This window comes from Natator depressus, chromosome 7, assembly GCF_965152275.1.
Source record: "Natator depressus isolate rNatDep1 chromosome 7, rNatDep2.hap1, whole genome shotgun sequence".
NCBI lineage: Eukaryota > Metazoa > Chordata > Testudines > Cheloniidae > Natator > Natator depressus.
Genome location: NC_134240.1, coordinates 1,965,615 through 1,987,233, shown reverse-complemented (window position 1 = coordinate 1,987,233; position 21,619 = coordinate 1,965,615). Strand labels below are relative to the sequence as shown.

The 21,619-nt window shown below is 47.5% G+C and overlaps 1 protein-coding gene across 2 annotated transcripts in view; it reads left to right on the top strand.

Annotated features, from left to right (window-relative positions):
• Nucleotides 1-21,619, top strand: part of FAM107A (family with sequence similarity 107 member A) — a 63,877-nt gene that overhangs the window by 34,157 nt on the left and 8,101 nt on the right. For both annotated transcript variants that reach the window (XM_074957349.1, XM_074957350.1), the window contains one exon: nucleotides 19,712-19,886. In XM_074957349.1, coding sequence (XP_074813450.1) covers nucleotides 19,712-19,886 — 175 coding nt within the window. The remainder of the gene's footprint in view (nucleotides 1-19,711; nucleotides 19,887-21,619) is intronic.

Below are 21,619 nucleotides of genomic sequence, written 5' to 3'. Positions count from 1 at the left end.
ACAATCGGCGAAACTTTAAACTCAATTGTTAACTAATTTACCAGATTTCACCTGCTGCCACCACAGCAGGGATTTGGCTGTAGGGATAACTTTATAAGCAGTTTCAAGCTTAGCTGAAACACAGTCAAATTTGCATGAATTGCAAACACCTTATAATTCAGTTTGTTGAAAAATAAACCAATGTTTGTTTCACTTGGAACATTTGGTGATTTGGTGACCATTTGGTGAACCTGTTCTGTTCATTCCCTCTGAAGCACCTGGCATTGACCACTGTCAGAGACAGGATACTGGGCTAGATGGACCTTCGGTCTAACCCAGTGTGGCCATTCTTATGTTCTTGAGAAATTAGCTAGTGAGCAGGATTGGAGCAGTCCCAGGTGTCACGTACAACCCTTTTGGATTTGAACACCTTTTGAAGGTATCAATACTGGCAGCTTATGTTCTCAGTAGACAATGCTAGCAGCTGGTTCTCAGTAGGCACTGGACCATGCTAAGTTACACCAGTGTAAAGCTAGAGGGACTCTATTACATTTGAATTTCTTTGAACTTAATTTGCAACAGTATAGATGACAGCAGAATTTGTCCCCATATTTTCAAGAATGGCACTAAGAGTTGTGATGGATGGATACATGGGAATATTAGTGAGTTACCAGCACCTAGATGCCATGAAGGAGTGTGTTACTCCTTGCACAGCTGTTTGGGGATGTAGCAGGGCGAGTCTCTCAGTAACACTGGTGTAAATCCAGAGTAATGCCACTGACTATTTACAGATCAAAAATGGCAGGCTGTAGGTACGGCTGGATGGCTCAGGAGTTTGGTAATGTGCTGTGGAGTCTTTGCCTTTCACAGCAGGTTGCTGGATCGATCTAGCTTAGATCAGTGGTAACCCGAAGATGGTACCAACTGAGAGCTGTTGACCTACATGGAAGTAAAGGGTGTGGTCTCCTCCCAGTGGATGGGCACCCACCTCCCAAAGCTGACACTTCCAGCGACCCACAGGAAAGCTCACGTTACTGCTGGTTATGCTGAACTTGCTCTGTGGATGAACAGAGATCTTCATTCCCCAGGGCTTTCAGCCTGGTACCTTTCACCAGCACAAAATGAATAGAACAATATACCAGGTTAGAGAGATTTGACAGAGTGAAGTTCAAAATACATTGTAGGGAACAGGCCTATACTGGCACTAGGGAAGGACTAGGCAATCCAGCCATCTTTTAAGTCTCTAATTTATGAATACACCTCCGTGGGGCCACCATTTCAGAGCTAATAAGTATGACAGGGAAGCGACCAGCCCTGCTCTGAGCGGGACACTCTGAAATGTTCCTTGTATGTTCTTTATCCCTGAACCCGGCTTCAGGAACACAGTTAAAAATCCAGGTGACAGTAGGTAGTGTGGCTGCTGTATTAAAAATGTGAGCAGAGACTGCTGTCAAGATTTCTTTGCTTTCCCCCAGCAACAGTTTGTACCACGAAAGGCCATTTTCTTCTGCCCTTATTCATGGAGAGAAGTGCCTTATTCTGCGAGCAGTCCCTAGAGAGATTGCCTGTGCTATGAGATGAGCTTAATAAATTAGTGGAGAACAGTTTCTTTCCACACCCAGAGTGACATATCGCACAGAGATTCACGCACTGCACCTGGTCTGAAATCACATGGATCTTAACTGTAAAAAAAAAAAAACAAAAAAACCCCAGTTAGCATTATAGAAAACTAGGGGAGTGATGCTGAAGCAGCTACAGTACCTGCAACCCCAGTGAAGTCCGTGTCGCACAGGGTTCATGTCCTGGCGACTTCCCAAAAGTAACTGCAGCCCTTTCCTTCCCATAAAAAACGACTTATGGCATTGCAAATGCAATTCATGTTTTCTTTCTCTTCCTGACGTTGCACCCTCTGTTCTTTGTTTTGTCTCTGAATTTTAGTCTTGATCAAAGCTTAGAGAACCTGCAATGTCTGCATTTGCTGCTCTCATTCAGACAGTTAGGAATCATTTCCCAGGGTGATCACATCAGGTTACATTTGCCCTATTGCATTATAATTACCAGAATTAGGCTTGGTTAATTATTTAAAACTATGGATTAAACGGGGACAAAGGATTTCTGTCTTCCTTTTGGAGCATGCCCTGTTGCTCCTCAGAAGTGTGACTGCCTAACCCAAGGGTGAGTGATGAGGAGGGGAATGTCTGCCAGGTCTCTAGTTAGACCCCATTTCCCCTGGATGCCATGCAGATGGAACAGAGCAAACGCCATGCACAGCAAATTCCAAAAGCTGCCTACGTGGCAGAAACTAAGACCCCAGACAGTTAAGAAAATCATAATGGTAATTGCTAATGCTAATTGCAATGTCCATCACCACTGCAGACACTAAGCTAATGTAAGGGAATCAAGTTGTTGTTCTCTCCCCAAAATGATCTTTGTTAATAATGAGATTCAAAATGGTTACTGCTCTGAATCACGTACTGTAGATTTTGATCCTTATAAAGCATCTGTCTAAGAGATTTCTAAACACCACTAAATCTCTGGTAATGCATCTGATGAAGTGAGCTGTAGCTCACGAAAGCTTAGGCTCAAATAAATTGGTTAGTCTCTAAGGTGCCACAAGTCCTCCTTTTCTTTTTGCGAATACAGACTAACACGGCTGCTACTCTGAAATAAATCTCTGGTAGATTCTAGGACGCGTTCACTTTTGATCATATCAACAAGACAGTTCTGCATTTGGCTCTTTTCTTAATCTACTGACACCTCAGGGGATAGAACAGGGGTGGGCAAAGTTTTAGGCCCGAGGGCCACATCGGGGTTGCAAAACTATATGGAGGGCTGGGTAGGGAAGGCTGTGACTCCCCAAACAGCCTGGCCCCCACCCCCATCCGCCCCCTCCCACTTCCCGCCCCCTGACTGCCCCCCCTCAGAATCCCTGACACATCCAAACCCCCACCCCCGCTCCTTGTCCACTGATCGCCCCCTCCCGGGACCCTCGCCCCTAACTGCCCCCTGGGACCCCACCCCCTATCTAACCCATCCCTGTCCCCTGACTCCTCTGACCCCTATCCACATCCCTAACCCCCCCCGCTCCCCATCCCCTGACCACCACCCCAAAAACCTCCACCCCATCCAACTGCTCCCTGACTGCCCCCCCCGAACCCCCAACCCATCCAACCCCCACTGCTCCCTGACTGCCCTCCCCCAGAACCCCCGACCCATCCAACCATCCCCTGACTGCTGCCCTGGGACCCCCCTGCTCCCCGCCCCCTTACCATGCCGGAGCCAGCCCCGCCGCCATGCTGCTCGGCAAGAGCGGCGGGCCAGAGCGCTGGCGGCGCAGCACGCTCAGGCTGTGGGGGTGGGGGGACAGCTAGGGAGGGGCCAGGGGCTAGCCTCCCGAGCCGGGAACTCAGGGGCCGGGCAGGACAGTCCCATGGGCCAGATGTGGCCTGCAGGCCATAGTTTGCCCACCTCTGGGATAGAACAAAACTTTCCAAATCAGTTCATTTTCCTGGGGTTTGGAGAATTCAAGAGGATCAGGCCAGGTCAGCATTCAAAATACTTTTTATTTGGAAGCTAGGTTCTTATTAATTTCATGCAAGACACATATTCCCACTGGCTAAAGAATACTAGCTGTGTTGCTCATAACTGTGACAAAATAGGGACCAGTATGTGGCTGCTTTATTGGTCTGTGTCTTCAGAGTAATGTCCAAGAGGAACTGTGTCTGGAGCAAGTAGCTTGTGTCTCTCTGGTCAGGATCCTTTTGCAAATCTAACTCTGATCTGTAAACATGTAGGGGCGGATCCTGGCACAGCATCACTGACTACAGAGGAGCTATGACAATTTACTCTGTAGATCTCCCCCAAAGACCTTACTATGGAAATTATAAAGCAAGGAGAACTCTACCAAACAGAAACTCATGACAGATTAATGTTTCCTTTGTGTTTGTGGAACAAAAGTCAAAACAAATATCTGTCCCTTTCCCACAGCATCAGATTATACCAAAGTCATTGTGCGTGTCAGCAACGTTGGGAAACAGAACAACCGATCTCTGGATCCCCTGATGTGGTTGGAAATGTTACCTAAGGCTCCTCCAGAGATCTGAGACATGTTACCATTACTTGTGCAAAGGGACTGTAGAAGGATTCAAAACTCGCACGACTTCTCCAGTGTAACCTCAGGTTAAAAGCCTAATAAAGAGCCTCCTGTTGACTTGTTACTGTATCTTGTATGTCTTTGTATGACTTTGGGTACAGGACGTTGGGATACAGAACAGCCTACACTTAAATATTTCCAATCTTATCTCTTTTTAATAAAGTAGCAAAAAAATCATCTAAATAACTGCAGGGTTATGATGTAAATTGCCAAGAGGCAAGACATTCAAACTGAAGGATCATCATAGAATCGTAGAATCATAGAACTGGAAGGGACCTCGAGAGGTCATCTAGTCCAGGCCCTTGCACTCAAGGCAGGACTAAGTATTATCTAGACCATCCCTGACAGGAGTTTGTCTCACCTGCTCTTAAAAATCTCCAGTGATGGAGATTCCACAACCGCCCTAGGCAATTTATCCCAGTGTTTAACCACCCTTGTAGTTAGGAATTTTTTCCTAATGTCCAACCTAAACCTCTCTTGCTGCAATTTAAGCCTGTTGCTTCTTGTCCTGTCCTCAGGGGTTAACGAGAACAATTTTTCTCCCTCCTCCTTGTAAGAACCTTTTATGTACTTGAAAACTGATCTCATGTCCCCTCTGTCTTCTATTTTCCAGACTAAACAAACCCAGTTTTTTCAATCTTCCCTCATAGGTCATGTTTTCTAGACCTTGAATCATTTTTGTTGCTCTTCTCTGGACTTTCTCCAATTTGTCCACATCTTCCCTGAAATGTGGTGCCCAGGACTGGACACAATACTCCAGCTGAGGCCTAATCAGTGCGGAGTAGAGTGGAAGAATTACTTCTCGTGTCTTGCTTACAATCCCTTTGCCTTAATTCATTCTTTAGGACATGCATATGGCATAACATACAGTATCATCACCGTGCATCTAGCACCGTATATAGAGCCAGATTCAAAGTCCGCTGAAGTCAGTGGAAACTCCCCCATTGATTACAATCACCTTGAGATCAGATCCAGAGATTGCCTTCCTGCACTCATCTGAGACCCCCTGCCAGTTGGCTTAGCAGACTAGTGTCAGTTGTGTTGTCAAGGGCTTGCAGGAAGCGGAAGTTCTGGGTCTTGCTGTTTGAAATGCACACATTAAAACTTCTGGAAAATACATCTTTTCTTCAGAAAATGTGCAGGGTTTTTAAAGTTCCTAATTCATCACAAAGGCTCCCTTAAAACTATAGTCTTATGCTTTGTCCTGGCATCTCCCTGGGAACCTTTATGTTGTATGGTGATAAGGTAGAATTTCTAATACTTAGTGTATGGATTCTGAGATATCAGGCGGCTCCTTCAGTCAACAGGGACTCTTTCCATTAAGTTTAGGGATTTTTAATATGTGGATACTGAAATACTCGCCAGTAATAGGTCCCTTGTGTTCCATGATATTGTCAGTGTGGATGCCATTTATTTTTACGTGAGACTGAAGGTGCTCTAGGTTCATGCCTTAATTTCCTTGTGGAGTTCGGGCTGACCAGCTGCAAGTGAGCATTTTCAGTTGTCTCTTCTAAACAAACAAACTGCAAACTGTTAGCTACGGTTTTGAACAGTCACATCCATGTTTAGAGACGTGAAGGCCCCAAGAGGTGCCCTTGATGTACTCATGCAACAAAGAGTCATGTGGGGCATGTAGACATGGGCACACGCGCTCCAGCCTTCCTTAAAGTGCTTAACTTTAAGCATGTGCTTAACTCCCATTTGTTGCATTAGCGATGAGTGATGCGGCAGGCAGAGTGGCAGGAAAGAGCTCTGTATTCAGCATGCACAGAGGCCAGCTTTATATTCAGAGAGTCCTGTGTTTGTCTCATAGCCATCTTGCCCAGCTTGCACTCCTGAGCCCCTGGTGACATACCAAACCGGGTCCCTCCAGAAACTTCACCCTCTTCCTGCATTTCCACGCGTTGTAGTGCACCTTTGACTTCAGTGTTCAAGTTAGGGGTGTGCTTTGCTAAATTGGCACCTCAGGGGGTGCACCTCTGTAAAATTCCAGCGTACAGCACAAACTGTACAGATAGAGATATATCACTAAGTTCTGCTTCTTGTTTAAGCCGGGGTGAACTTTGGCAGCCAGGTTATAGACTCCTTAAAATCAGGGAGACTGCTGACACACCTGACGCAACCCTAACTGTGGCAATGTGACTGATGTCATTATTCCATTTCACCCGAATGCCCAAAGTCATTTCTGCGACACAGACATTTGCTGACAGTGCACAGTCAAGGCCTGCCAGCACCACTGCAAACTGTGGTACTAGCTTGAAAGAAAGAGTTTCATTTGAGCAGCTCGCCAGGTTACCCAAAGTCAGCCCTTTTGTGTATGAATACAGGCTTAGCTGAGATTTCTCAAACTCGTCCCACCCTCTGGCCATGTGAGAGCCAGATTGCTGTGGGTAGGCGAACCATACATCTGTAGCCGTTTGGCAAAGCATCACACTTCAAACATCTTTGGGAGCAGAAGGCATTCAGAATGCTGCAGAATTTTCCATCCACCCAGCGAGTTTGAAATGGCCTTTGCCAGATCCTTTTTTGCCTCTATGCAACAAAGGAGATTGAACTTCTAAGTGAATTAGCAAGTGCAATGGTGCTGCAGTGCCGACCCTTCATGGCAAGAAAAGGCCAAGTCAGCTATTCCTAATTGTAATGGAGGTGGGTTTTTTAAAGCTAACAGCAAGATCTTTGTGTGTCTTTGAATAGAGCCGTAAATATCTGCTTGATACTTCGTTTCCTCCCTGCCTTACCCTATCTGTTATTCAAAAGATATTAAAGCTGTTGCTATTTTTTTAAACATCTTTCCCAGATCCCATCAAAACTTGCTCCATACAGATGGTTTTTTAATATAATTTCTGCAGAATGCAGCATTTTGGGGCTTGTTGGGGTTTTTTTTGTTTAGCAGATCCAGAGTTATAAAAGGAGTTGGCTTGGGCACTGGAACCTTGGTGCAAGTTTGAGTTGCCATGGAGACCTCTTGTGTTTAATATTTGTGCTTTGGCAGATAAAACGCTGCTTGAGTTTAGAACACCACTGGGATGGCAAATTCTTGGAAATGACTACGAGACTCGTCCGTGTTGCAGCTGAGCATGTTGAGTGCATAATGTAGGTTATTTCATCGTGTCAAAGCAGCAACAGAACCATTCCAACTAGCTGTGATAAGCCACATTGCAATACAGCATATTGAGTTGTGGCTTTTAGATGACTTATGCAATGCATCTTCTCCCACTACACGATAACAGTGTTGATACTACACCGACCCAGTTCAGTAGCCACCATCACTAATTTACTATTTTGCCATTACTGTACTGAGATTTGTTCTTTTTTTATTACAATAAAATACAGACAGGATATGCAAATGAGCAATGGGTTACTTCCTAGAGTTGTATTCGTAAGTCACCATTCAGGAGAGGTGGATTGTTAGAACACTCCATTCAGCCAGTGATTTTAAGAGCCCTGAACAGCCACGTTTATACCCAAGCTTCTGGAATCTTGGTCAAGTTTTGACTTTCTGGCAATCTCCGGCAGGAACAGGGTTTCCTAGAATTATGAACATTAATGCTCCCTCCATGTGAGTCCTGACCCCACCATCAGAATCATGCTTCAGGCCTCTAGTTTTACACTAGGTGCCCTATCATAGAATATCAGGGTTGGAAGGGACCTCAGGAGGTCATCTAGTCCAACCCCCTGCTCAAAGCAGGACCAATCCCCAATTTTTGCCCCAGATCCCTAAATGGCCTCCTCAAGGATTGAACTCACAACCCTGGGTTTAGCAGGCCAATGCTCAAACCACTGAGCTATCCCTCCCGCCTCTGTCCCAATCACCTATAAACAGAGAGAAAGAGGAGGAGGAAAAGGTTTTAATGATATCATTTGGCCTGAAGCAATCACAAACATATAGAAATATGAAATACAACCCACATTCAGTCCTCCCTGAAAATCCAGCAACAGTATTTCAAGAACCTGTAAGAGGGATAATAGGAGTTTGTTTGCTGCCCTTGAATACTGCAGCACCCACTGTAGTTAAGGTAGGACTATTGTATTTAACAGATACCACCTGTTGTAGATATTTTCTAACTTTCATCTAAGCCCCCTTTTTCAGTTGTTCCTAGTTTATTTTAAAAACTCCTTTGGGGGCTAAAATGTTCCATGCTTAGTCTCTGCCCAAAGGTGAACTTTTGTGGAAAGATTGAGTGAAACCATTTTGCAATCATTCAGTCATGAACAAAAACCTTTTCCCCAGATGTTCTAGCCAGAAAATTAGTACTCAAATAACTCAACCATCAGAAACTAGGAATTGCAAACTTGGCTTGTTTTGTAGATCTCGCTAAAGCTTAAAAATCAAAGGGCTCTGAACAGGAAAAGCTCAATAGCGTTAAAATTATACCTTTTGAAAGTCAGCACTTTTTGCATGTGTGCATTAGAATTTTTCCACACATTTTTATGAAAACATATAAATAATTTATATTGGTATATTTCCAGGTTAAGGGGGCATTTGTTAAGGTCATCCCAGTTAAGGTTGCATTAGTCAAGGATGCCTCAGTTGGCAACATTAATCACTGAAACATCTGTGAAATTATTTTGTTCAAATAGTGATCGATTTTAAGTGTCAATGAGATCAACCAAACCAGCTAACTTTGACATTTCTAGCTTCAGCCCTATTTAAATTTTCTATGCTGGAATAAAAACAGCAGAATAGCAGACACCCAGTTAATGGAATCCCCTCGTTAGGGAAGCCAGCAGAACTTGTGAGCACCACTGGTTGAGAGTTCTGTATCAAGAACATTGCAAGGTCGGCCAAGAAAGGATTTCTAAAGGGCTGCTGACTTAGAGAGAAGGCCTCAGTGAAGGACAGTGCTGCTTCAGCCACAAAGTCCAAGAGTCTGTGAAGCTCATTAACACTGCCAGGGACCCGTTAGCCCATTGTTTGTATTATAATAAGCAAGATGGGGCGGGGGCTATTGTTCTATTTGTCAAACACAGAGCGAGAGGCAGTCCCTGCCCTGGAGAGCAACAATCAAAATAGAGAAGCCAGAGAAAGGGTGGACGGAACGGACATACCATACAAGTAGCGTGAACAATGGGACAGCTTGTAGATGCTGTGCGGAGTCGGGGAAGGTTGTGGATGGGTTGGTTTCCTGTTTTCCTTTTTGTGGGGGTTGTTCAGAGGGAAGGGGACTATAGCTATGAGGAGGGGGGGCAAAGTTAAAGGGGAATTGAGAAGGGAGGCACAAGGCATGCAGAGTGATCCTGGAAAGGAGAGACTGTCAGGGAGGGAGCGGGCAGCCAATCAGCAAAAGGGAAAGAATTTCAGAGTAAAATCTGTAAAAAGTCGTCAGGTCTCCCCTGAACAGCTCTGGTCCAGGGGTGCTGGGGCAGAGCCTCAGCCCAGAAATAAAGCTTCTGAAGCCTAATAGCCCTGGGTTTTGTTCTTTCTTTGCTTTTGTTTTTAGTCATTTCCGCCCCTTCAATCCCTTTTGTCTTTTAGAAACCTGCTGGACCCAGCCTCAAGCTGTAACCAGCCATTGCACCTGTCCACTGAGTGATTACTTTCACTTCCCTTTAGAGGGGAGCTAATCCACTTAACATTCCTTGAGATTTTTCTCATGCACCCAGACTGGCAGACAAGGCAGCTGGAGCCCTTTAATAACAGCACCTGGGGCACCAGCATAACAAGTCTCTGCCAGGTATGGGAATATATGGTCCCGTGGTCGTGGTGCACGGCCATAAAGTGATCCATTTTTCCAAGACGGGGCATTTCCAGAGTGAATCCTTCCTAGTTAGAGATAAGTCGAAGGACCCCAAATACATTCTCTGTGAAGTGTATCTCCTGTCTTGTAGGTAAATGACGTCACTGTGACCCAAAGAGCAGAAACAAATGAGATACAGGGATGGGGTTTATAGCTCAATTCACCCTCTGAGTTTGGGTTTCCACCCCAGTCCAGAAAATATAACTTAGCCCTGAAAGAGAGTGATGCTAGTGACGGCGAGACTGGCTCCCAGGGAAAGAGAAAGCATCATGCCACTCCAGAATCCATCACCCCAGCCTGGACAGTATTCAGAATAAGAACATATGAACAGCCATACTGGGTCAGACCAATGGTCCATCTAGCCCAGAATCCTGTTTTATGTTCTTATAGGCAGCAGGTTTAAAACAAACAAAAGGAAGTGTTTTTTCACACAATGCACAGTCAACCTGTGGAACTCCTTACCAGAGGATGTTGTGAAGGCCAGGACTATAACAGGGCTCAAAAAAGAATTAGATAAATTCATACAGGATAGGTCCATCAATGGCTATTAGCTGTTTGCTAGAAGCTGGGAATGGGTGATGGGCTGGATCACTTGGTGATAACCTGTTCTGTTCATTCCCTCTGGGGCACTTGGCGTTGGCCACTGTTGGAGGACAGGATACTGGGCTAGATGGACCTTTGGTCTGACCCAGTATGGCCGTTCTTATGGTTATGTTCTTATGTTCTGTCTTCCGACAGTGGCCAATGCCAGGTGCTTCAGGGGGAGTGTACAGAACAGGGCAGTTGAAATGATTCACCCTGTCTTCCCCTTCTGGCAGTCAGAGATTTAGGGTCAGACCGAGCATGAGGTTGCATCCCTGACCAGCTTAGCTAATAGCCATTGATGGACCTATCCCCCATGAACTTATCTAGTTCTTTTTTTAATCCAGTAATACTTTGGCCACCACAACATCCCCTGGCAATGAGTTCCACAGGTTGACTGTGGGCTATGTCAAAAACTAATTCCTCTTGTTTGTATTAAACCTGCTGCCTATTAATTTCATTGGGTGACCCTTGGTTTTTGTATTGTGGGAAAGGTTAAATAACACGTCTCTATTCACTTTTCCACTCCATTCATGATTTTATAGTCCGCTATCATATCCTCCCTTAGCCATCACTTTTCTAAGCTAAACTGCCCTAATCGTTTTAGTTTCTGCTCATACAGAAGCCATTCCATACCCTGGATCATCTTTGTTGCCCTTCTCTGAACCTTTTCTGGTTCCACTATATCCTTTTTGAGATGGGGCAACCAGAACAGGACACGAAATTCAAAGTTTGGCGCACCATGGATTTATATAGTGATAATGATATTTTCTGTCTTATTTTCTATCCCTTTCTTAATGGTTCCCAACATTTAGTTCGCTTTTTTGACTGCCGCTGCACACTGAGTGGATGTTTCCAGAGAACCATCCATGATGACTTCAAGATCACTTCCTTGAGTGGTAACAGCTAATTTAGAACTCAGAATTTAAATCCCAGAATGGGACTGTTAGAGTTCAGCGGACGCTTAGATCCCTCCTTAGTCAGAGGGAGGGCCAGGTTCGTATGGGGCCCGGCAGGAGGAGAGGATGAAAACAGAAGATGGGAAGGTCTGCACAAAACTACCTGCATTCCAAGCAGCGCTGCCATTCGGGAGTTGTAGTGAGGATCATTCCATCCAAGTGTAGGTTTCTTCTTTTCTAAATCTAGTGTTTGAAAGCACATTCAGTGCCCCCAGCAAAAGCTGATGGACAGTGTGTTCTATAACACACATCAGGTTGGGACTGAAAACAGCCTAAACTGGGAATGGCTTGGCTATTGAAGTGTGGCTGGAAGCCCTTGCTGAAAACAGACACCCTCACGCTGAGCAGCAGGAAGGGCATGTATTGTTCATCACCTGGATTTTGTTTCGCACTCTGGTGACACTTGCAAACATGCAGTTCTGAATCCAGAATACCAGGCCTCTGACAGGGGCCCAAAAAAGGCCAGACAAAATTATCCACCGATGCTGTAATGTCAGAGACAGCTGCATGGCTGAAAGACCTCAGTCTGTGGTGGGTACAGGGATATTAATTCAGTATAGATCTTGGCAATTAGACAGAGACCTGACATTTTAGCTACATCTTGCACCGTGGGTCTCAAAGGCAGCGTCTAGCAAACTAACAAGTATGCATACAAGTCTGGGGAGCTACAATTTTCCTGATGTGGCAGTTTCCAACAATGCATTTGCAGTTATCTAACACTCCAGAGAAACCATGCTTTTCAAACCCCAGCTAGTGCTTTTCCAAAGCATTCTACCCATCCTTGGTTTAAGGGGAGGCAATCAGTGCTCCACATTGGGCTGGACAGAATGGTCATTAACTCTCTCCTGTAAAATGCGGAGGTGGACCAGAAAGGAGGTTGGCTTCAGGTCCACAAGTCTGGTGGTGATTTTAGCTCTGGATCCCATTGTAACAACCAACGTTTGGGGCAGTACTTGGGCTCAGAAAAAAGGTTCTGGTTTGGGCCCCTCTCGAATAAAATATGTGTAAAACTCGATAGTAATGACACTGTAACTATGCCAAACCCACTAAAGTTGTCCATCAAAACCTAGATCTATACAAACATTCAAAGATAAGGAGGGAGAAATGTCACCTAAGCTCCTCCCCTAAGTGAGCCGTATGGTTTAGAAGAAAAGTCTGTGTCCTGTGTCCTGGCCAGACTGGGTATTCAGGGTCACACATGATGATGCATATACTGGAGATCTGTGTATTGCTTATGAAGCAGAGCTTCCCCGTTACTTTTGAAACAGGTGATATGACAAAGGCTCACTGTATTTTTTTTGAACGAGGTGTCCTGCATGCTAGACACAGCACAAAACCTAAGTGAAGCAAGAAGTTGCTATAGAAACTTCCTTTATATTGATATCAGAGTAAATATTTGCTTAACACTTACCTAACTTGTTGACATGCCTGTTTCAAGTACTGCAGCTCTGCAGTGACTTTGACTGTGGTCTGAAATGCAAAATTTAGGTCAAGATTCTCCTTTAAGATCTGCTCAGCAGTGAGACCTGCACCGGTCAGGCTGCAGAATATGCTCTGAGAGGAGAATTTCTCCCTTACTCTTTGGGCCTAGGCATTGCCTTGGTAAACATTTAACAAAGGGAACTCCTCCTTTCGCCACTCCTTTCCCTAGGTGTGGCAATCTTGTTCCTTTAAAAGGAAATGGCTTTCCCCCTCTTATTCCTCACGTCCTCTTCAGTTTGAGGTCTTGGTTCCTATTTCACCTCACTTTCTCCCCTCTTTGACTTGCATGCTGCCTAGGTATACACAGTCTAACAGCAGGCGGTGAGCACATGAATAGCTGCTGCAGAGAAAGCTGGCCTAACCATTTCCTGGCATCCAGTGCTTTAGAAATCTCATGTTTTTATTAAAATAAATTGATTCCTGACTCTAGATCTTGATTACGCCCAGCTGGACTCTGCATTGTTATGAATGTAAACATTCAGGGCCCAGTTCCCCACTGGTGTTGTCAGCACAGCTCCATGTCTGACGGGGCTTTGCAGATTAAACTAGTTGATGATTTGGGCCTAAACCAGGGCTGGTTTACATTCTGCAAAACCAAAACCAGTGGTGGTTTGGATCCTGGCCCCCTGCAACCCAAACCTCACTGCACCGGCTAGGGCATGGCTGGAAGGGTTTGGGTTTGGCCCATTTCTAACTTCAATGGTCAATGGTCATTTAGGCATCGAGGCAAGCAGGAGTAGGGCCCAATATCTGCCACGCAGCCTCTCTCTCTGTACGTATCATAGTGACAGCCCCAAGAGCCCCACTCCACGGTCTGCTCTGTCTGGCTCAGATAGATGCGCCGGCCACTTGACCGGCTCTGGTAACTCTCCAGGCAGGCAGCCAATCCACCCCAGAGGCTTTTCAGCCACAATACTTGTTCCTTTCTCTGGAAAAACAAAGCGAAGGCAGCTCCTCTCAAGGACTGAAATGTTACATGAGGCTTCTCGGACTAATAACAAAGGCCGTGCCCTTCTCCCTCAGAGCCGCATGAACGCCAGGTGTCTCTGTGCCTCCAATTTCACCCCGGAATACAAAAGGGAAGGACCACTAAGGCAGAAAGGCGAGAGAATTACGACAAGGCCAGGAAGTGCAGGTGTCAAGTTGTCATTTCCAAGCCTTTTGCTTTGGTCTTCTCTCTCACTTCTCTCTAGCTTCTTTCCAAGCTAGAAAGGAGGAGCACGTTCTATGGTGGCCTTCCAATTCTGTGTGTCAATGAATGTAAACGATTCTGAGATGGGTCAGTTCTCTGCTTGTCTGGCACAGAGACAAGTAGCTTTAGTCTGAGGTATGGACAAGCACTCGAAGCTCCTCCTGCTGCTCCATCAGCGGGCTTCAGCATGACCTGTGGGCCCCCCTGTACATGGGAGAGGCGGTTCAGGCTCCAGGGCATCCTGTCTCCTCCTCTCTCCTGAAGCTGCCCTCCAGGGCAACAAGTGGTACAGTGGCTTCTCTGAGTCTCCTCCTGCCTGCTAGGAAATGGACTGAGGCCTCCACGCCTTGCACAGCTCTGCATGGGTGGGGAGGAAACTGCCGCATGCTGAGCCCAAGCCAAACGCCCACCAACGTCCATGGCCTTTCTCAGATCTACACACTCTGGCCTTTTTCACCCTGAAAAGCGCCTTCCCTAGAAAGCCTGAAATGTCTAGCGATGAGGAAAGGGAACGTATGTGAACAGCAAGTCAATGGCTTTTATAGGGGCTGGTAGGGCTGCCAACTTTCTAATCGCAAAAAAACCAAATGCTCTAGCCCCGCCCCTGACCCGAGGCCCCGCCCCCACTCACTACTTTCCCCCTCCTTCAGTGACTCACTCTCCCGCACCCTCACTCACTTTTGCTGGGCTGGGACAGGGGCTTGGGGTGTGGGAGGGGGTGAGCACTCTTAACTGGGGGTGTGGGCTCCAGGGTGGGGCTAGAAATGAGGGGTTCAGGGTGCAGGAGGGGGCTCTGGGCTGGGGCAGGGAGTTGGGGTGCGGGAAAGGATGAGGGTGCCGGCTGGGGGTGCTGGCTCTGGGGTGGGCTGGGGATGAGGGATTTGGGATGCAGGAGGGGGCTCCAGGCTGGGGGATGGGGCTGAGGGATTCGGAGTGCGGGAGGGGCTGCGGGTTGAGGCAGGGGGTTGAGGTGCGGGTGGGGTGAGGGCTCCATCTGTGGGGGTGCAGGCTCTGGGGTGGGGCTGAGGATGAGGAGTTTGGGGTGCAGGAGGGGGCTCTGGGTTTGGGGGCTCAGGGCTGGGGAAGGGGATTGGGGCTCAGGGTTGGGCAGGCTTACCTCAGGTGGATCCCGGTCAGCGGTGCAGTGGGGCTAAGGCAGGCTCCCTGCCTGTCCTGACTCTGCACTGCACCCCTGAAGCGGCCAGCAGGTCCAGCTTCTAGGCAAGGGGGCCAGGAGGCTCCACGAGCTGCTCTCATCCCCCACAGCTCCCACTGGGCCATTGCAAGGGGCCAGATCCCACTGACATATGACTGAACCTTGCACAAACGGGCCCGGTGCTGCAGAGAGGGAGCGTGGGTGACCACACAAACCCTCTGAATGACGATACTAAGCCAGCTGATAGCCTTATGGCTTTGATATTAGTATCAGCCAGGCCTGAAAACTTTGGCTCAGCTCCACTAGAGGTCATTTGGCCATAGGGGGCCCGTCTGGTAGAGTGCGATGGAAGAGATGCCTGGGTCCTTAACCCACAGGCAAGCCCTGAGTCCTGTTTCAGGGAACACAGGCACTTTTCACGGTCTCGCTTTTCTTTTTATACTCCACCCACTGTAAATTACACCCTGAACTGCACCAGGCAAAGGACCCATGAAGCTTTACACAAGAACAGCCAGCCTGAGTCAGACTAAAGATCCATCTAGCCCAGTATCCTGTCGTCCGGGAGGCTCCATCAGCAGTGTAGCTAGGAGTGGAGATTTGGTTGGGCCCCGACTTTCGGGTGGATGGGCAATGACAGACGGTGCTCGCTCCACTTCTCCCCCACCGCCACGCTCTGTTCCTAGCACTGGTGCCCCCAGGCACAGGGCTTCACCTGCCGAGCTGGGCACGTGTACGGGGCGGCTCAGGACATGGCCGGGCAGAGCTGCCGGAGTGCGGCTTTCTGAAGGGCGGGCACATAGCTCCATCCTGGGTTTCAGGCGCCCGAGTGACTACATGCCTGCACAGATTGGAGTGGGCCTGGATGCTAAGTGGGTGGGCCGTGGCCTACCCCAGACTCACCCAGGGCTACGCCTTTGGGCTCCACTATTGGAGAAGACCCCGACGTTGGAAAATTGAAGGGCCAGATAATAGTATTTAGCCATTGGCCTACACTGGGGTGGTGTGAAACCTTACTTGAAGTCAATGGAGCCTGATTCCTATCTGCTGTACATTGGCATTACTTCGCTGAAGTCCCTGGAGCTGTAGGGATTTACACCAACTGGGGATCTGGGCTTTTACGTGCTTACTGCTTGATTTTACTTTTGAACTTGCTACTTGGTTTCAGCTCTGTTACCCACTGGCTGGGCCGGACACCAATAGCTAGCGCACAGAGAGCAGAATGAAGATAGTGACATACCTAAGCAGACAGATGAGTCCTGCCCCATCTGAGATCTAGCACCCTCTTTGGCTTTTAATGGCCTCATATTCAAAGTGCTGAACACCCAGCATCTGATCTTGGCATCAGTGGAAACTGTGTGGGTGCAGGGATGCGAGAACAATTTGTACAGAGAAGGTCCTGAGAGCCATTGAACCAAACTGCAAACCCTATCTATGATGGAAACCACTTCAAGTCAGGGGGGGTGTCACCACACCCCCACCACCCCTAGTTCCAGCACCTACAGTTGGGGCTCAGTACTTCTGAAAATCAAACCACGTATTCAGGTACCTAAATATGAACTCAGGAGCCTAATTTCCTTTGGAAGAATCTTACCCCTAATGTATTGATTTGAGATTTGAAATGCTGGTAACAGCGACATTAAGGGCCAGATCCTCAGTCAGGCTGGTTGTTCAAAGGTACTGTAAGTATTTGCCAAGCAAAACTTTGCAAGAAAAGAAACAAGTTTGTTTTTTTCCAAATTTTTCTTCAAACATTTCAGTTTTTTGATTAAATGAAACAAAACATTTCTTCGCAATTTGGGATGAAAATTCCATTTCAAGTTGATTCAAATCAAAACGAACAACCCTTGGGTTTTTGGTATTTTCTCCCCTAGCTCTCTCATCCTTCCCCTTTCTTCTTCTGGAAAAGGGAAGAAACAAAACAAATTAAACGCAAAATTATCCTGACCGACTCTCCCCCTCCGCTGCTGCAAATCAGTGGCCTCCATTGAAGCCTGATTTTCACCAGCTGAGGATCTGGCCCTAGAACAGGGGTGGGCAAACATCAGGGTTGCAAAACTATGTGGAGGGCCAAGTAGGGAAGGCTGTGCCTCCCCAAACAGCCTGGCCCCTGCCCCCCATCTACCCACTCCCACTTCCCGCCCCCTGGCTGCCCCCATCAGAATCCCTGACCCATCCAACTCCCCCGCTCCCTGTACCCTGACAGCCCCCTCCTGGGACCCCCACCCCTAACTGCCCCCTGGGACCCCACCCCTTATCCAACCCCTCCTTCTCCCTGTCCCCTGACTGCCCCAACTCCTCTCCACACCCCCCACCCCTGACAGGCCCCCTGGGACTCCCATGCTGTATCCAACCCCCCCTGTTCCCCATCCCCTGACCGCCCCCCCCAAAACCTCTGCCCCATCCAACCACCCCCTGTTCCCTGTCCCCTGAGCGCCCCCCCAAACCCCCGACCCATCCAACCCCCCCACTCCCTGACTGCCCCCCTGAAGCCCCGACCCATCCAACCCCCCCTCCCTGACTCCCCCCCCGAACCCCCAACCCATCCAACCCCCCCGCTCCCTGACTGCCCCCCCCAGAACTCCCGACCCATCCAACCGCCCCCTGCTCCCTGTCCCCTGACTGCCGCCCCGGGACCCCCCGCTCCCCGCCCCCCCTTACCAGCCACGCTGCCGTGCTGCCCAGCAAGAGCGGCGGGTCAGAGCGCTGGCAGCTCGGCGCGCTCAGGCTGCGGGGGAGGAGGAACAGCGGGGGAGGGGCCGGGGACTAGCCTCCCGGACTGGGAGCTCAGGGGCCGGGCAAGACAGTCCCATGGGCCAGATGTGGCCCACGGGCTGTAGTTTGCCCACCTCTGCCCCAGAAGTATGTGAATCAGTCAGGCATTTGTCACTGAACGGCTGCCCCCAGCCATCTTTCACGTCTGCCAATAATAATGTATGATTCTAATGGAAAATAATTTGGTATAAGAAATCATTGGCCCAGGATCCCAGCAACCTTGAAATGTGTACTGAACTTTTCACCCCAATTATGCTGATGTAATGGGATGTGATTTGTTTTTCTTCATTCCCAGCGTGCTGGGGCTCTAGCCCCATTAACATGCAATGGGAAGCTGTTCAGAACCGAGTCATTTTCCTCAGCAGTATTCGTTCTTACACAAGTTTATTTGCTAGCAACCCATTTTAAGTTTGGTGAACTCTTACTGATTCTGGAAGAATCACCCTAGCCGGCCTTGTTCCATTGATTGCTCTTTCAAATGGATTTTATAGCTGAAAAGAGAAAGATATTGCAAACCAACAGTTTGCCCTGCTGTTCCCCGGACCCAAATGCCCCCACAGTACGCTCTCCAAAACTGTGTAAAAGAGAGAGAGTTCCTGACGTAGTGCTGCATGCACTTGCTTCCTGAGATTACGCTGCACTGATTTGTAAATTTCCAAACTGTACACGCAGGTGGTTGTGAGTGAGTGGTTAAGAATGAATTCCTCGTTACAGGCCACTTCAATTTCTGCATGCATGCATCCTTTATGCATCCTGGCACAAACCTCGTCAGCCTGGCTGTGCATTGCGCTTAAAGACCCTTGAAAGTTCGCGTACTTTATCTCTCAGTCTGTGGTTTTGGTCATTTTGTATAAATATATATTTTTTAAAGTTATTGAACTTTGCACAACATCAGCAGGCTTGTCTGACATCCAAAGTATTGTCAATTACAACATCACAAGCACATGTTTTGACATATTAACATATTAAGTATGAGATGTGTGAACTGTAATCTTGATGCTCTGGGGCACAGGGTTGGGTACAAAGCAGTAGACCAATAGGGTATCACTGACAGTTTAAGATTTCATACATTTCATACAATTTATGACAATTTCTTCGGAGCAGTTTATGGGGTCACATCCTGTCGTCATGGGTCCACCTGGATCTGCACTCGTTAGGGTCTGGATGCATTAGCAGTAAGGTGCAAAGTAGCAGCACCACACGGGAGTATCTGGGCCAGTGTTTGTCTTTTGTTTTATTATGACCTATTTCATTGTCATAAACGATTGCAGCGTAGCGACGGGCATTAATCGATCATTGTCATTAAATGCTGTAGCCCGTGAACTGAGCAGCTGCCACTGTTTAACAAGTGGACTAATTCATTTGTATAAAATTCACACTATCATGGGGATTTTCTGAACAGCAAGATTTTTTGCATGGGTACATGCACACCCACACACGCCAAGCCACACACGCCCACACACTTAGATTGTAAGCTCTTTGGGGAAGGGACCCTCTTTTTGTTGTGTTTGTACAGCACCAAGCATCCTGGCTCTTCACTGGGGCTACCTGGTGCTACTAAAAAACACACATATATACCGGCACACACATACACACACCACCCGGGGGTCGGGGTGAAAGGAAGGTGTACCTGTTGGATTTTTGACCTCAAATTCAATTTGTTCCTGTCTATACTGAGCCTTCTCTTTTCTCTTCCAGCGTCTATGTATTCAGAAATACAGAGGGAGCGGCCTGAGGTTAGGAATTTCATGTCTCACCCAGACTACATAGATGGAAACCCGGATCTCATCAAACCTAAGAAGCTCCTAAATCCTGTAAAAGCCTCGAAAAGCCACCAAGAGCTCCACAGAGAGCTGCTTATGAACCACAAAAGGTGAGGTAAAGACGCAAACGCCTCTTCAGCGGCCTTTGCATTGGGCTGGATGAGAGAGACTGTGGTTTCTGGTGTCACATCAGGGCAGGCAGCAGTGACTCGTCAGAAAGCCACAGGCTGGGTTTTTGACGATTGCGGCAAATCGCTTTACTGTTATGGGCAAACAGCAAAAGGTGTGAAACAGGCTACAGTGGGAGGCGGCTTTTCTCTGCCATGCTGTGACCCAGATTGTAAAAGAATCGCTCTGTCATTCGGAAAAGCTAGGAAGTTCCTAAAAGCTAGGGGCCTGCTTTTCAGAGCTGCAGAGTGCTCACCAGCCATTCCAACGGAAGGCAGTGGGAGCTGCAGGTGCTAAGCATCTCCGAGAATCAGATCGCTCAGCCAGCTGAACCTCCAAGTCTTGTCTTGTGTCCCACAAACATCCCTCCCTCCTGTCTTACTCCCCCTGCCCACCAGGCAATGCCATGATTTACAGCCCGTCTATGCCTCTTGGAGTGTTTGGTGTGAATTTTTTGCTGGGGAAAGGTGGACTGCTCTGTTTATTGACAGCGCAGATCATATCAATGCAGGCTCCTGCATACTGGGAAAATGCTGACACCCATTTCCCTACAAGCAGACTGGTGCTAGGTTAAAGCCTGAGCTAGCATTCATGGGCCTGATTCTCCAGTGTGTTCCTCCAGTTTAACCATGTTGTAATCAATGGAGTTACAGCAGTGTAAAGCTGGAATATGGCAATAGGGAATTAGGCCCAACAGGTGCATCAACACTCCCGCAGTAACGTGGAAAGTGATGATTTCGAAAGCAGCTGGGTAAAAGCACATTTGGTACAGAGCCCTTTGAGCAAGGAGCGAATTCTACTGACTCTCAGTGGGATGTTTCCTAACAGTCTGAGCTGTTTGCAAATCTGACATCATCAAATAACAATAATATCCATTTGCTCGGCTAATTGTGAACAGCAGCCAGACTGATTGAAAGTGACATCAGTAATCATAAGAGACAAATCAAGGTATTTAATCGGCTAACAATCAAGCCCTCCAAAAGCAAATTGGGGTCATTGATATTGACACAACCTGGACTTGGACTTGACCCTGACATTACAGGTGATAATGTGGACTTGGACAGGTCACCTGCGCACACCACCCTGGGAGCAGAGCAGAGAATGCACTTCATTTAGCTTAACTTTTCATTGATCAATACAAAAGTGAGCTGCAATTTGATGGTAGAGCGCTGGGCATGCTGCTTTATGTTACTTCCCCTTAGCCCACTAGATGTCCCCAGAATACAGCCTATACTACCACAAGCTCGCTCTCTCTTTTGAGAACCTCAGACATCTTTTCTTTAAACTCCAGTTAGGTTTCTCAAAGCTTCAGTTGGCCCCCTTCCCCTCCCCCGCCCAAGGCCTTGTGAAAAGTGACCAAGAAAATCCTTTTTCCAGAAGAATGCATGATGCCCTGTATCGTACAAAATGTGCCTCATATCTGCAGTTAAATATAACTGTGTTCAGAATATTTCATCCAGCTTTAAAGGGCTTCAGGGGCTGATCCAAAGCGCATTGATTTACATGGAATTTGGATCAAGCCTACAGAAATGTGGCAGATCACAGTATAATCAGTCTTTCCCCATAGCGGACAGCTGTAAAACTTTTGATTCCTCTCCCTCAAAAAATAAAACTTCCCCAACTACTTCTAGAAGTTCAGTAAAATGTACAATTCCCAATTTCTCCAAATTGTCCT